The 12,985-nt window shown below is 40.4% G+C and overlaps 1 protein-coding gene across 4 annotated transcripts in view; it reads left to right on the plus strand.

Moving 5' to 3' along the window:
• The first annotated feature begins 7,816 nt into the window (after positions 1–7,816).
• The window catches only part of Kat6a (lysine acetyltransferase 6A), a 95,880-nt gene continuing 90,711 nt past the window's right edge, over positions 7,817–12,985 (plus strand). For 2 of the 4 annotated variants that reach the window (XM_047549115.1, XM_047549118.1), the window contains exons 1-3: positions 7,879–7,970; positions 10,346–10,476; positions 10,711–11,631. In XM_047549115.1, the coding sequence (XP_047405071.1) occupies positions 11,032–11,631 (600 nt within the window). In that variant the 5' untranslated portion in view covers positions 7,879–7,970; positions 10,346–10,476; positions 10,711–11,031. Of the gene's footprint in view, positions 7,971–10,345; positions 10,477–10,710; positions 11,632–12,985 lie in introns of all 4 variants that reach the window. The other 2 variants (XM_047549117.1, XM_047549116.1) reach the window with 2 other exon arrangements.

Here is a 12,985-nt window from a genome sequence, read left to right on the forward strand (position 1 = left end):
CTTTTCAAACATGTGCAAATAAATACTCATCCAAAGAATCACGAAGACCCTTCTGCAGATATCTACAGTTCCATATATGTGTAGCTTCCTTCTTTATGGTTCTCTTCTCAGCAAACTTAAGCTACTTTGGCTTCCTTGAATTCTGATATTTGTCTCAAGTCAGCAATACTTCTGGGCTCCAGGATCCCCAACTTCGTCTTATGGCATGTAAACTCTCTCAAGGCTAGCTGGGGCAATCATATGGCTTTTCTTCACCCAGTGATCACTGTCCTACACCAATGTCTGAAAACCACTGTTTCATATATTTTCTTAATTTTTCCAGTTGTTTAAGAGGGGAGAATAAATCCAGTCTCTGTTAGTCAATCATGATGATGATCCTACCTGGAGAGATTTTAAGGTTACAAAACTAAATTCATCTCACTATCAGAAATTAAATTTTAGAGAATCTGGTGGTAATCTTGGATTCTTTGTTTATTAAAAAGTACTTAGGGACTGCAGTTGTGGCCCAGAGGTAGAATACTTGCTTGCCTAGCATGTGTGAGGCACTGGGTTTGATCCCCAGAATCACATTTTTAAAAAAACCAAATAAATAAAATACAGGTATTATGTCCATTACAGCTAAGAATTTTTTTTCAAAAAAGTACTTGGGTGATTCTGATATGCAGATATTGTTGGAAACTATCTTGGCACCTTAGGCAGAGGATTGTTTGTACATTTTTCTATTTAAAAGGTAGGCCAGAACTTTTTTAAAATTGTTTGTTCTATTTAGTTATACATGACAGCAGAATGCATTTTGATTAATTGTACACAAATGGGAGTACAACTTTTCATTTCTCTGTTTGTCCATGATGTAGAGTCACACCATTCGTGTAATCATGCATGTACATAGGATAATGATGTTTGTCTCATTCCACTATCTTTCCTATCCCCTGTTCCCTTTCCTCCCCTCATTTCCCTCTACACAATCCAAAGTTCCTCCATTTCTTCCCTTACCCCTACCCCCATTATGTATCAGCATCCACTTATCAGAGGAAAACATTTGGCCTTTGTATTTTTGGGATTGGCTTGTCTCACTTAGTATGATATTCTCCAACTCCATCCATTTACCTGCAAATGCCATAATTTTATTCTTCTTTATGGCCAAGTAATATTCTGTTGTGTATATATACTACATTTTCTTTATCCACTCATCTGTTGAAGGGCACCTAGGTTGGTTCCATAGTTTAGCTATTGTGTATTGAGCTGCTATAAACATTGATGTGGCTGTGTCACTGTACAATGCTGATTTAAAGTCCTTTGGGTATAGGCCAAGGAGTGGGATAGCTGGGTCAAATGGTGGTTCCATTCCAAGTTTTCAAAGGAATCTCCGTGATGCTTTCCAGAGTGGCTGCACCAATTTGCAATCCCACCAGCAATGTATAAGTGTACCTTTCTTCCCACATCCTCGCCAATACCTGTTGTTGCTTGTATTCTTGATGATAGCCATTCTGATTGGAGTGAGATGAAATCTTAGTGTAGTTTTGATTTGCATTCCTCTAATTACTAGAGATGTTGAACATATATCTTCTGTGAAGTGTCTGCTCATTTCCTTAGCCCATTTATTGATTATTTGTATTTGTATTTGGTTATTTGTATTTTTTATGTTAAGTTTTTTGAGTTCTCTATAAATTCTGGAGATTAGTACTGTATCTGAAGAGCATGTGGTAACGATTTTCTCCCACTCTGTAGGCTCTCTCTTCACATTACTGTTTCCTTTGCTAAGGAAAAGCTTTATAGTTTGAATCCATCCCACTTATTGATTCTTGTTTTTATTTCTTACATTTTGGGAATCTTGTTAAGCAAGTCTGGTCCTAAGCCAACAAGATGATGATTTTGGCTTTTTCTTGTATTTGGTGCAGGGTGTCTGGTCTAATTAGTAAGTCCTTGATCCATTTTGAGTTGAGTTTTGTGTAAGGTGAGAGATAGGAATTTAATTTCATTTTGCTGCATGTGGATTTCCAGTTTTGCCAGCACCATTTGTTGAAGAGGTTCTCTTTTCTCCATTGTGTTTTTGGCAACTTTGTCTAGTATGAGATAAATGTATTTATGTGGGTTTGTCTCTGTGTCTTCTATTCTGTACCATTAGTCTACCTACCTATTTTGGTACCAATACCATTTTTGTTTATTATTGCTCGGTAGTATAATTTAAGGTCTGGTATTGTGCTACCTCCTGCTTCACTCTTCCTGCTAAGGATTGTTTTGGCTATTCTAGGTCTCTTATTTTTCCAAATGAATTTCGTGATTGATTTCTCTATTTCTATGAGATATGTCATTCAGATTTTAATTGGAATTGCATTGAATCTGTACAGCACTTTTGGTAGTATAGGCCAGAACGTGTAATTTAAAAACTTTTCCTGTTTCTTAGAATGTTGGGGGTACTTAGTCAATCAGTGATCCAGTTTAAAATAATTAGGAGTGCCAGATAAAATATAAAACATTTGGTTAATGGCATCAGTGAGTTGATGAGGCAACCAGAACTTACAGTCTCAGAAAAGGAGAAACAATATAGAGAGGTGAGATGATATTCAGCAATGCCTTTGTCCCTTGAGGAAAATTCTGGGCATATGTCCAGAGCCTGAGTTTTCATTCTGAGTACAGAAAGAGGTCTTCAGGGAGCAAAGACACCCATAAGAATTTTGTGAAATGAGTAGGGTTGGAGAGACAAACTTAAGAGATAAGAAGGGTCTGATGCCCAGTGAGATGGGAAGGGTAAATAATTAAACCCAGTAATCTGCCAGGTGCCTTCAAGTTATTTGACAAATTCTGAAGATGCACAGGATAGAAGATTGGTAAGATATCAATCAGAAAGTCCCTGAAAATCAGAGTAGAGTTTTTGGCATTTTCATGGTTCTAAGGAAACAAGGATTACAGTGTAGTGTCCACTGGGATGAAGTAGCCCAGGAGACACTGGAGACTCTCAGTTGGAACCCCTGGAGGGTTATGCTGTAGGAGGAACAGCCAAAAAAGATTCAACCTCAAGATAGTTCATTCTTTAAGTGGTAAAGGGGATTTGTTTTCACTCTTAACCTCTCTGCAAAGGAACAAACTAAGCTTTTTCTGGATGAAGATAATAGTATCCAAAGCCTCCTCAATTTTTTTGTATTCAATGTGTGTTAATGTGTGTTATTCTATTAAAAATTACCAGGCAAGCCAAGAGCCCAGGAATGGTAGTGGGGAAAAGACTGAAACCAATGGAAAGAACATATAATAAAAACAGACCCACAGAATATCCAACTACTGTAATAACCAGCAAGTTTTAAATCACTAAGACTGATATGTTCAGGAAAACAGAGGCTAAGGTGGAGAAAATACATAAGAAGGAGAATTTATCCAAATGAATTGAATTTTATTTTTAAAAATCATCTGAAAATTCTAGAACTTAAAAATATAAAGACCAAAATTAAGAATTCAATGTATGGGTTTAAAAGCTGACAGGAGGTCACAAGAGGAGAGAAAATAGATAGGGAATAGAGATGGTATGCAATTAAAAAATCTGACTACATATAATTTAAGTCCTAAAAGGAAAGGAGATAAGAAGAGAAAACGTCCAGAAACAGATAAAGGATATCAAGTCATAAATTTGAGGAATTCTATGAATGGTATCCATTCCACTTATGAACCCATGTGAAATGCATACCAAGAAAAGCACATCTAGACACATTAAACTGTTGAAAACCAAAAAAGTCCTCAAAGAAGTCAGAACAAGGAACATTAGTTATCCCTCAGTATTTGTTTTCAGAATTCTTTCACAGATAGCAAAATCCACAGGGAACACAAGTCCCTTATATTAAACATTGTTATACTTGTACATAATCTATGCATATCCAGCTATATACTTCAAACCATCTCTAGATTGCTTATACTACCTAATACAATGTAAATGTGATAAGTAGTTATCAAACTGTATCATTTAGAGAATAATAATAAAAAAGTCTATGTATATTTAGTACACAAGTCCTCCACCTCTCCCTCATATTTTTGATCCATGTTTGATCAAATGCATGGATGCAGATCCTTCAAAATCTGTGGCTATGCAGGGTCAACTACAGTTTCAAAGAATTAAAAAGGATGGAAACTAAAAGGTACTGGAAGAATTCCTTTAAAGTACTGAAACAAAACAAAACAATACAAAACAAAACAAAACAAACAAAAAAAAACTTCCCAAACTAGAATTCAGCAAAAATATAAAGAATCATATAACATTTCTTAAGGAACACCCAGACAGAACAGGTTGCCAGAAGACCTGTTCTAAACAGAGGAATTATTTCAAATGGAAGGAAAATATTCCTTAGAGAAGGACAGAAATACATATTGGAAGAACAATATAAATGAGTATTGGCTTTACAGACCAATGTAATTATAAAATCTTGTACAGATTAAAATATATGCACAATCAAAATTCATGAAAACAACACAAATGGGGGAGAGGCAAGCAGAGGTTGTTGATGTTAAATAACAACTCTAAAGGAAATAAGAAAATAGTTTATTCTGAGCCAAATATGAATGACCATGGCTTGGGAACATGGATTCAAGTTACCCTGAATGACATGTTCCAGTGTGGAAGAGGTTACATGAACTTTTATAGTTACAGAACAAAAGAAATTCCTAAATCAATACATTTTAACAGTAACATTGGTGGGAGCATTACACAGATGGGCTATAGGAAATCTCTTCTGTAGGTTTTGGATGTTACAGCATCTTAGATTTAGGGTTGGTGAAGGCTAGAGGTCTACAAAAGCCTAGGGATACATTCAAAGAAGTTTATTAGTTGAGAATATTAGGTCAGATATGAAAGTTAAAGTAATTGATTATTAAAGGACCTAAGATAGTTCAAGATAATTTTGGCTCTGTACTTACAACATTTCATCTACCCAGAAACATGATCGTCTAGTCAATCAAGGTAAAGCTTCTTTAATGCAGCTTCTTCAGAGAACTTTAGTTCACAAGGCAAAGTATTCTAAGATCATAGCATTCCAGGGGAATTGGTAAAAGAATAACTTACATTGCAGTGTAAGAAGTCAAAAAGGAATGTTGTAATTTCCAAAACTAGTAAAAGAATATCTAAGCTGATAGGGAGGGTTAATGGCATTTTAATAAAAAAAAAAGGCAAGATGGAGATACAAAATAGATGGGACAAAAGAAAAGTGTAAGATGGTAGACATAAATCTAAATATCAGTAATTATATTAAATGTAATTGAACTAAAAATCTTCCTTTGGAAACAGGATAGCAGTCTTCTAATTTTAGGTAGACCTGGACTCTGCATAATACATAATTATCAAATACAGCCCCAAATCAAGGATTCTTAGAGCAAAATATTGAAGAGGAAGTAACTTTTAGTTGTTGGTCATTCAAAGTTGATTTGTTTCAAACAAAACAAAGCTAGGCTGGGCACTATTGAGCATGCCTGTAATCCCAGTGGCTAGGGAAGCTGAGACAGGAGGACCACGAGTTCAAAGCTAGCCTCAGCAATGGCAAGGAGCTAAGCAACTCATTGAGACCCTGACTCTTAATAAAAATACAAAATAGGGTTGGGGATGTGGCTAAGTGGTTGAGTGCCTGAGTTCAATCCCTGGTACCCATCCTCTGCCCCCCCCCTCCCAAAAAAAAGCTAAAAATTGAGCTAGGAAAAACTATCCTTTTAGAGCTGCAGATTGTTTCGTAACTTGCAAAAGACAAGGACTTTAATCCTCTTTGTTGCAAAAGTTTTATTTTGAGAAGACCTCCTGAATGTGCCTTTTAGTTATAATATATACAAAAGGAGACTTAATGGAAGCTGTTTGGAAAGCTCAAATGTGCTTTGTTGTTGCAAAATGGTTTCAAATCCTTGCTACAGTGTGCTTAAGCACCCGTTTGGTTTTTTCCCCTCAGGGATGGCTATGGCTAGTTTTCTTCTGAATTATCTAAAGCTAAAGACAACTCATTTCTGTATTATTTTTCTTCAGAAAACCGTATACTGTAATCTCACATGAGGAACTCAATTTGTTTCCATGAATACAGTTTTATCCATCCTCTTGGGGAAATAGGAAACTTGCCTGTTCTCCTAAGAATTTGTCTTTTTATTCTGGGTATGTTTTCATTACAAGTGGGTCTCATTTCACTTGAGAATATATTTGATTTATCCAGGATGGAAGATATCCTAATAGAGTATCTTGTATCCTCAGATTTCTCTCCTAATTTTGGAGGTGGGGTTTGGAAGTAGGTGATGAAGGGGGATTCTGTAAACCTTACCACACCACTTCTGTTATCAATGTGTGTCAGGATGTTGAGTTGGATGGTCATTACCTGGAAAAAAAAAAGCTTTTATGTTGTTTCTATTATCGAATGACTTCCATAGTCTATGGTACAGAACAATCAGGCTAAGGATTATGATGGAGAAAGGGAAGTGTGGGTTGAGGTATTATAAGAACTCAAGGTACAAGGTAGGGTGGAAACTTTATCTCTTTAGTGATTTAAAAAAATTAATTCACCAGAAGCACTTGTACATCATGATAGAGACCGGGGATGCAAAGAGGCAACACAGAAGAACATTTATCTGGAAATATGTTTATAAAATACAGAGACCACTCATTCAGCGCAAAATGAATCAAGCAAATGATCAACACTAAAAAAAAAAAAAAAAAAAAAAGTTCAAAAAAGTTAAAGCAGAGATAAAATGAGGAGGTGGTGGAGAGGAGGGGTAGATAAAGGTCGAGTAGCAGGAATACACTTCCACATAAAACTACTAAGCATTTATTATGTCTTTTCACATATTATTGACTTTCCTTTTCAACGAATACAGATTTAAAGAAAAGTCTGACTCAATTCCTGTCTCCTAGTTTCAAGCACACGACAGACAAGTCAAAGAAATATACATGCAGCCAAGTAGAGGACACACTGGCCGTGAAAAATTGCTACTTCGTGGTTCAGTAATCTATGCCGACAATAGTAATTCTGCATAAGGCATGAATAGAAGAAGCTGGGTTTTGGAATGGGACAGGTCTGGGCTCCATATTTAGGTGTGTGTCCCGTACTCACTGTGTGACCTTGTGCAAGTCACACGAGCCATGTCTGCAGTTTCCTATAGAAATGGTTCTAGTAAGGTCTACCAACTTTCTCTGCTGTCGTGGGAAGGACAAATGCAGTCACTGTTGTGAAGTGACATGGGTGTCTTAAGTTTCTACCCCTTCTCATTGCACATATCCTTTCCTCCACTAGGGGTGAACTGTCTGGGTGATGAAGAGAACAGAAAGGGAAGGGTGGAAGGGAAGTGATTTCCTCGCGGGCCCCTACGCCCAACCCCGGGTTCTGGGAGAGTCACTGTAGAAGTGAGGGTGCAGGCGATTGGCGGGGAGGGAGGATTTTCGAACTGTAAACACAGACGCCACCAAGAGTTCCGATACCGCCTAGCTACCGGATTTCCGTGCCTTACGGAAGCCACCCCACCCATGCGCCAACCCTCAGTTTCTCTAGCTCTGTAATGGGGATACGCCATCTCCTTTCTTTGGTATCTCCCAAGCCTAAGCCCGTGAGAAAGGCGAGAAGGAGCCCCCAGCGTTGGCCTCCAGCCCCATCAAGTCCTCCTCCCACTTTGGCTTTGGCCTTTTGTACCGGCCCCACGTGACCCACCCGGCCGGCTCTTCCCTCCTGTCCCGCCCCGCCCTCCGGCCTTTCCCGGCGCTCCGGCCAGCTCTTCCCGCTCTTAGGCCGCCCCCCGCCCGCGCTCTCGCGTCCTCCTCCCCACCCCACTCGCCTCCCGCCCAGGCTGTTCCCGCTCCCTCCCCGAGGCAGCCGTTCCCTCGCGACGCTTCCCCTCCCCCCGCGGCTGTTCCACTGCCTCGCCTCCCCTCCCCCCGGCCGGAGCTCACTGTCTCCAAGATGGCGGCCGTGTCAGTTTGGGGCATCTCCGCGGTCCGGCCCGGGGCCCCGGGATCCCGGCTCTCTTCCCCTCCGGTAAGTAGACGAAGGACCAACCCCGACCTTCCCTGGCCTCCGAACCCGAAGCTAAGCCACTCCGGGCTCGCTCCACCGCCTCGCGGGGTCGGCGGGCTGCTGCAGGCCCCGCCGCGGCCTGCGCCGCCTCCCGCTGCTCTGCGCCAGGCCTCGGGCCGGGGCGCCGTGGCCGCCCCCTCGCGCCCGGCCGGCGCCCGGCTTCCCCCGCCAGGCCCGCGCGCCGCCGGCCCGCCCTGCGCTGGCGGCCCGACGCCCCAATCCCCGCGGCGGGTCCCAGCCCCGGGAACCGGCGGGTGGGCGGGCGGCGAGTGGCCAGGCCGCGGAGCCTCGGGCTGGGCTGTGCTAGGAGCCCGTTCTCCCTCGGGGCGCGCCCACTGCCCGGTCCCACCTGCGCCCGGCCGGTCGCCGCCTCCTGGCCGGCGCAGCCCCTCTGCCCGCGCTCCTGGGCGCGCACTCTCCACCCTGGCCTGTGCGCGGAGACCACAGCCGGGCCGAGGCGGCAAGTGGGGTGACAGGCTGGCGGGTGTTGTGGTGCGGAGGAGGCAGCACGTGTGGTGTTGTGTCTGTCGGGCTGTCAGCCCCGGCGCCGGAGGGGAGGCGGCAGGCTGCCTGTCAACCCTCGGCGGTTCTGGACCCGAGCTTCCCGACCTGTCAGGCTCTCGCGGCTGCCTGCGCGCCCCTCACACCTCCTTTTAGCCCGCCTCTGTGGAGCTCAGTATTTGAAAAATCTGGGAACAGGGGATACAGTGCTCTTAACTCCACGTGATTTCATTGTTAACTTATTCCTGGGGTTCTGTTTCCATCTAATGGTGACGGCGAAGCAGCCCATTGGCAAACTGTAGGGTTGTGCTGTTTCAAGTTTTTAAAGTTTCTTGCTCTTTAAAAAGAGAGCGCGAAGATGTGTTTGGGGGTGGGGATTGAGGACCGGGAAGGACTATCGAAAGCCAGTTGCAAGCCAGTTGCGTATGCTTTCTAGCCGCCGGTGTACTTTCTGAGAGTTAAGGATCCAGCACAGTATTTTACTTACTTTCTACAGACCTAGAGACTGATGAAAGTATCGGCCGGAGAGACAATGAGTCGCTGTCATTCATTCTTTTACCTGAGAGCCTCATCATTAGGACGTTTTCAGCGTCTTAAACTCAGGTTGTAGCTTCTTGTTTAGCTTAGCGTTAATATGTATATAATGAACTTTCTTGGAGTTATAAGACGGTGATTTTTATCCTTTTGAGACTTTTACCAAAATAAAAATAGGTCTCTCAGGGGATATCTTTTTAGTCAGCTAATTTTAAAGTAAAACCTTGGCACAGGTTTGAATGTTTTGTTTCAGCCTTTGCTTTCTTATCAAATAGTTAATAGTGCTATCTCTTTCCTAATGTTTTCTTTTTTTTAAACTGGAGATTTAAACCAGGGTCAATTTACCCCTGAGCTACATCCCCAGCCCTTTTATTTTTATTTTGAGACAGGGTCTCATTGAGCTGCTGAACGCCTTGCCAAGTTGCTGAGGTTGGCCTTGAACTTGGGATCCTCTTGATTTGGCTTCCCCAGCACCTGGGATTACAGGCGTGTGCCACAGAGCCCGGCTTTCCTTTTGATTTTAATGTTACTATTAAGAATATTTGCTGCAGGAGCTATTTTTCTACTGTTGTTTTCCTTGTAATGTATGTAGATGCCCCTCAGAATAAGAGCAGAAGTACTAAAAAACACTTAAGAAAGTTAAACTTCAGATTAGGGGCAAAGAAGACATTTAGGTTCATAATTCATTATTTTAGTGATTTTAAAAAACTGCCCGTTTGCTAGATTCCTTTGTAACAGAATATTGACCTTGACCCAGAGAGGTAGTCTATTTGTATGTTTTTGGTTTTACTCATTAATGTTCATTTTGAGATGGCAATCTTGAATTCATATTTTTATTAGATCCATTTCTTTCTTGATCCACAAATAGTCAATGTTTTTTTCTGTACTATACATTTGATATGTAGTATTTGCATTTGTCACCTGTGATTCTGGGCTTTTCTCATTTCTAGTTTCTCTATAGATGGCTTATAAACAGTTCTGCAGTTGTTAGTTCCTCTAGCATGTGAATATTAGTATCTTAGTTTGGGTCACTATCAGCATGTATTTCTTAAAATTTGGATGGAAGTGGATTATTTTAAAATTCTTAAAGCACTTTCATACTAGGTAATTTTAAGTTTTGCTTAAGGTAATACTGTACTTTTGAACTTGATCTGTGAAACTTGCGTTTCTTATTTCTTTTAATATCTGAAGTAGTTAAATTTTTCTTAGTAGTTTTCTGCCTATCTTATTTGACTGTTTTTATCTACTTTGAATGTCTGGAATTTTGAAAGATGAAAGATTTACTCTTACTTTCATTACAGGATTCTTTCTACTAATCCAGATACTTGTTGAAGTGCTGAATAGTTTCTTGGGGAAAGATGTCAAGGAAGAGTTGAAATTCATAGACTGGTGAGCAGAGATGACGGAGTACAGGATAGCTATCACTCCTCTGGTTAGTTGTAGCCTAAGGTCATTCATAGAACATCCCATTTGTTTTCTCATTGTGTCCTAATTACTCATCTCTCTCTCTTTTTTTTCTCTCTTTATTCCAATAATTTACTTACATAATTGTTTTGGAATGTTAAACACTTTGCTATTTGCTTTAAAAGATTCCAACATTTCAATTATAGCGTATTTATAGAATGGACCTCGATAGCAAATTAACATTGTTTTGTTTGTTTTTCAGGCATAAGATGCACATTTTTGCTCTGAAGCTGGGAATGAGATGTATGGAATCCTTACAACTTTATGAAGAAATCCATGTGTGGTGCTATTGAGAAAGTTAGCGGGAAGTTTGAAGACATTTCAAATAACCAGCTGTCTTGGTTTCTAAAGTAAAAGTGGGAATGCATTCTGTTTTGTGAAAAGAGGAAGGACTCAGCCAGAAAACTTGTATGCTATGGTTAACTGGTTCCCAGCCTCCGAGAATCTTGTTTTCCATGTTGTAACACTTACTCAGCATCAGGATAAGGGATAACGACTCTATGGATATACAGAATCCTTCACCATGGTAAAACTCGCTAACCCGCTGTATACCGAGTGGATTTTGGAGGCCATCAAAAAAGTGAAGAAGCAGAAACAACGTCCTTCAGAAGAAAGGATATGCAATGCAGTGTCTTCATCCCATGGCTTGGATCGGAAAACTGTTTTAGAACAATTGGAGTTGAGTGTTAAAGATGGAACCATTTTAAAAGTTTCAAACAAAGGACTCAATTCCTATAAAGATCCTGATAATCCTGGGCGAATAGCACTTCCTAAACCTCGAAACCATGGGAAATTGGATAATAAGCAAAATGTGGATTGGAATAAACTAATCAAACGGGCATTTGAGGGCTTGGCAGAGTCTGGTGGCTCAACTTTGAAAAGTATTGAACGCTTTTTGAAAGGTCAGAAGGATGTGTCTGCATTATTTGGAGGCAGTGCTGCCTCTGGCTTTCACCAGCAGTTCAGATTGGCTATCAAACGTGCCATTGGTCATGGCAGACTCCTTAAAGATGGACCTCTTTATCGACTCAACACTAAAGCAACTAATGCTGATGGGAAAGAGAGTTGTGAGTCTCTTTCTTGTTTACCTCCGGTGTCACTGCTTCCACATGAAAAGGATAAGGTAAGAAAGGTATATGCATCACTGTTCATAGAGCTCATGTTACAGGATGTCACAAATTCACATTTCCAGGAATTCTGAAGTTAATTCAAGTTTTGTGTTTGTGGGACTTTTGTGGGGTAATCCTTCTGTTTTTTATTAGTAAGTTCTGTTTGTGAGAACTTAATAGATGCTATTTGGTTTGGTACTTTGAAGTATTTGAAACCTAAGATTTACAGTGTAAAGTGTTGGTCTACCTTAAAGAACATATTTATATTAAAATTAAAAAGTGGCATGTAGCTTTAAAACTTTTTTTTTTTTCCTCTTCCTTTTTTGGTACTGGGATTGAACGGAGGGTGTTTTTGCCATTGAGCAGACCTTTTTATTTTGAGGAAGGGTATCACTAAGTTGTCCAGGCTGGCCTTGAACTTGCGATGCTCCTGTCTCAGCCTCTTAAGTAGGATTACAGTTATGTGCCACCATGCCCAGCACAACTTTAAAACTTTTGAGTAAAAAGATACTTTAAAACTTTTGAGTAAAAAGATTCTTACAGTACCTTACTGTTGGAAGTTGATGCGCACTCGGTGCTGGAGATAGGAATTTAGAAGCAGCAGATGATTCTTAACCCTTTTATTTCTTTTCTTTTTTCCATTTTAAGTTGTCACTAGATAGTAATGAGATGAATTCTCATGACCCATAGCATGAGCTAAGCAAATTTAACAATTCTTATTATAAAGCATTCTAGCTTTCTGCCATGTAATATGGTTTTGGTGATGTCCTAAACATTATTATTTATGACAGCTATACTTACATGGGACAGGACTACAGTATCCTGAATTAGAAAGGTTCCAGAGAGTTGGGAATTTTGCTGCCCTATGGTATACCTTACTCTATTGAGTTAGGTTATGCTGTTATTTTGTATGGTTGAAAGTATGTCTTTTTTTGCTGGGTGCTCATACCTGTAATCCTAGCAGCTCAGGAGGCTGAGGCAGGAGGATCATGAGTTCAAAGCCAGACTCAGCAAAAGTGAGGCACTAAGCAACTCAATGAGACCCTGTTTCTAAATAAAATACAAAGTAGGGCTGGGGATGTGGCTCAGTGGTGGAAGGCCTCTGAGTTCAATACCCAGTAAGCCCCACCTCAAAAAAAAAAAAAAAAAAAAAAAAAGATTATGTCTTTTTAACAGTAAATGTTGGCCCTTAAATAGATGTGTGGGGATTCAGAGAATTTTATTAGTTGCTATCTTCTATATTGAACTAGTATTTTAGCTGCTCTGAAATGTTCTTTGGCGATTGATAGTGTTATAAGTTGTTGCACCTTTGTGTATATTAGTAATCTTTGTTTTGCTCAAGATCATTAAGCTACTTCTAGAATGAAA

This window comes from Sciurus carolinensis, chromosome 4 (assembly GCF_902686445.1).
Source record: "Sciurus carolinensis chromosome 4, mSciCar1.2, whole genome shotgun sequence".
Lineage (NCBI taxonomy): Eukaryota > Metazoa > Chordata > Mammalia > Rodentia > Sciuridae > Sciurus > Sciurus carolinensis.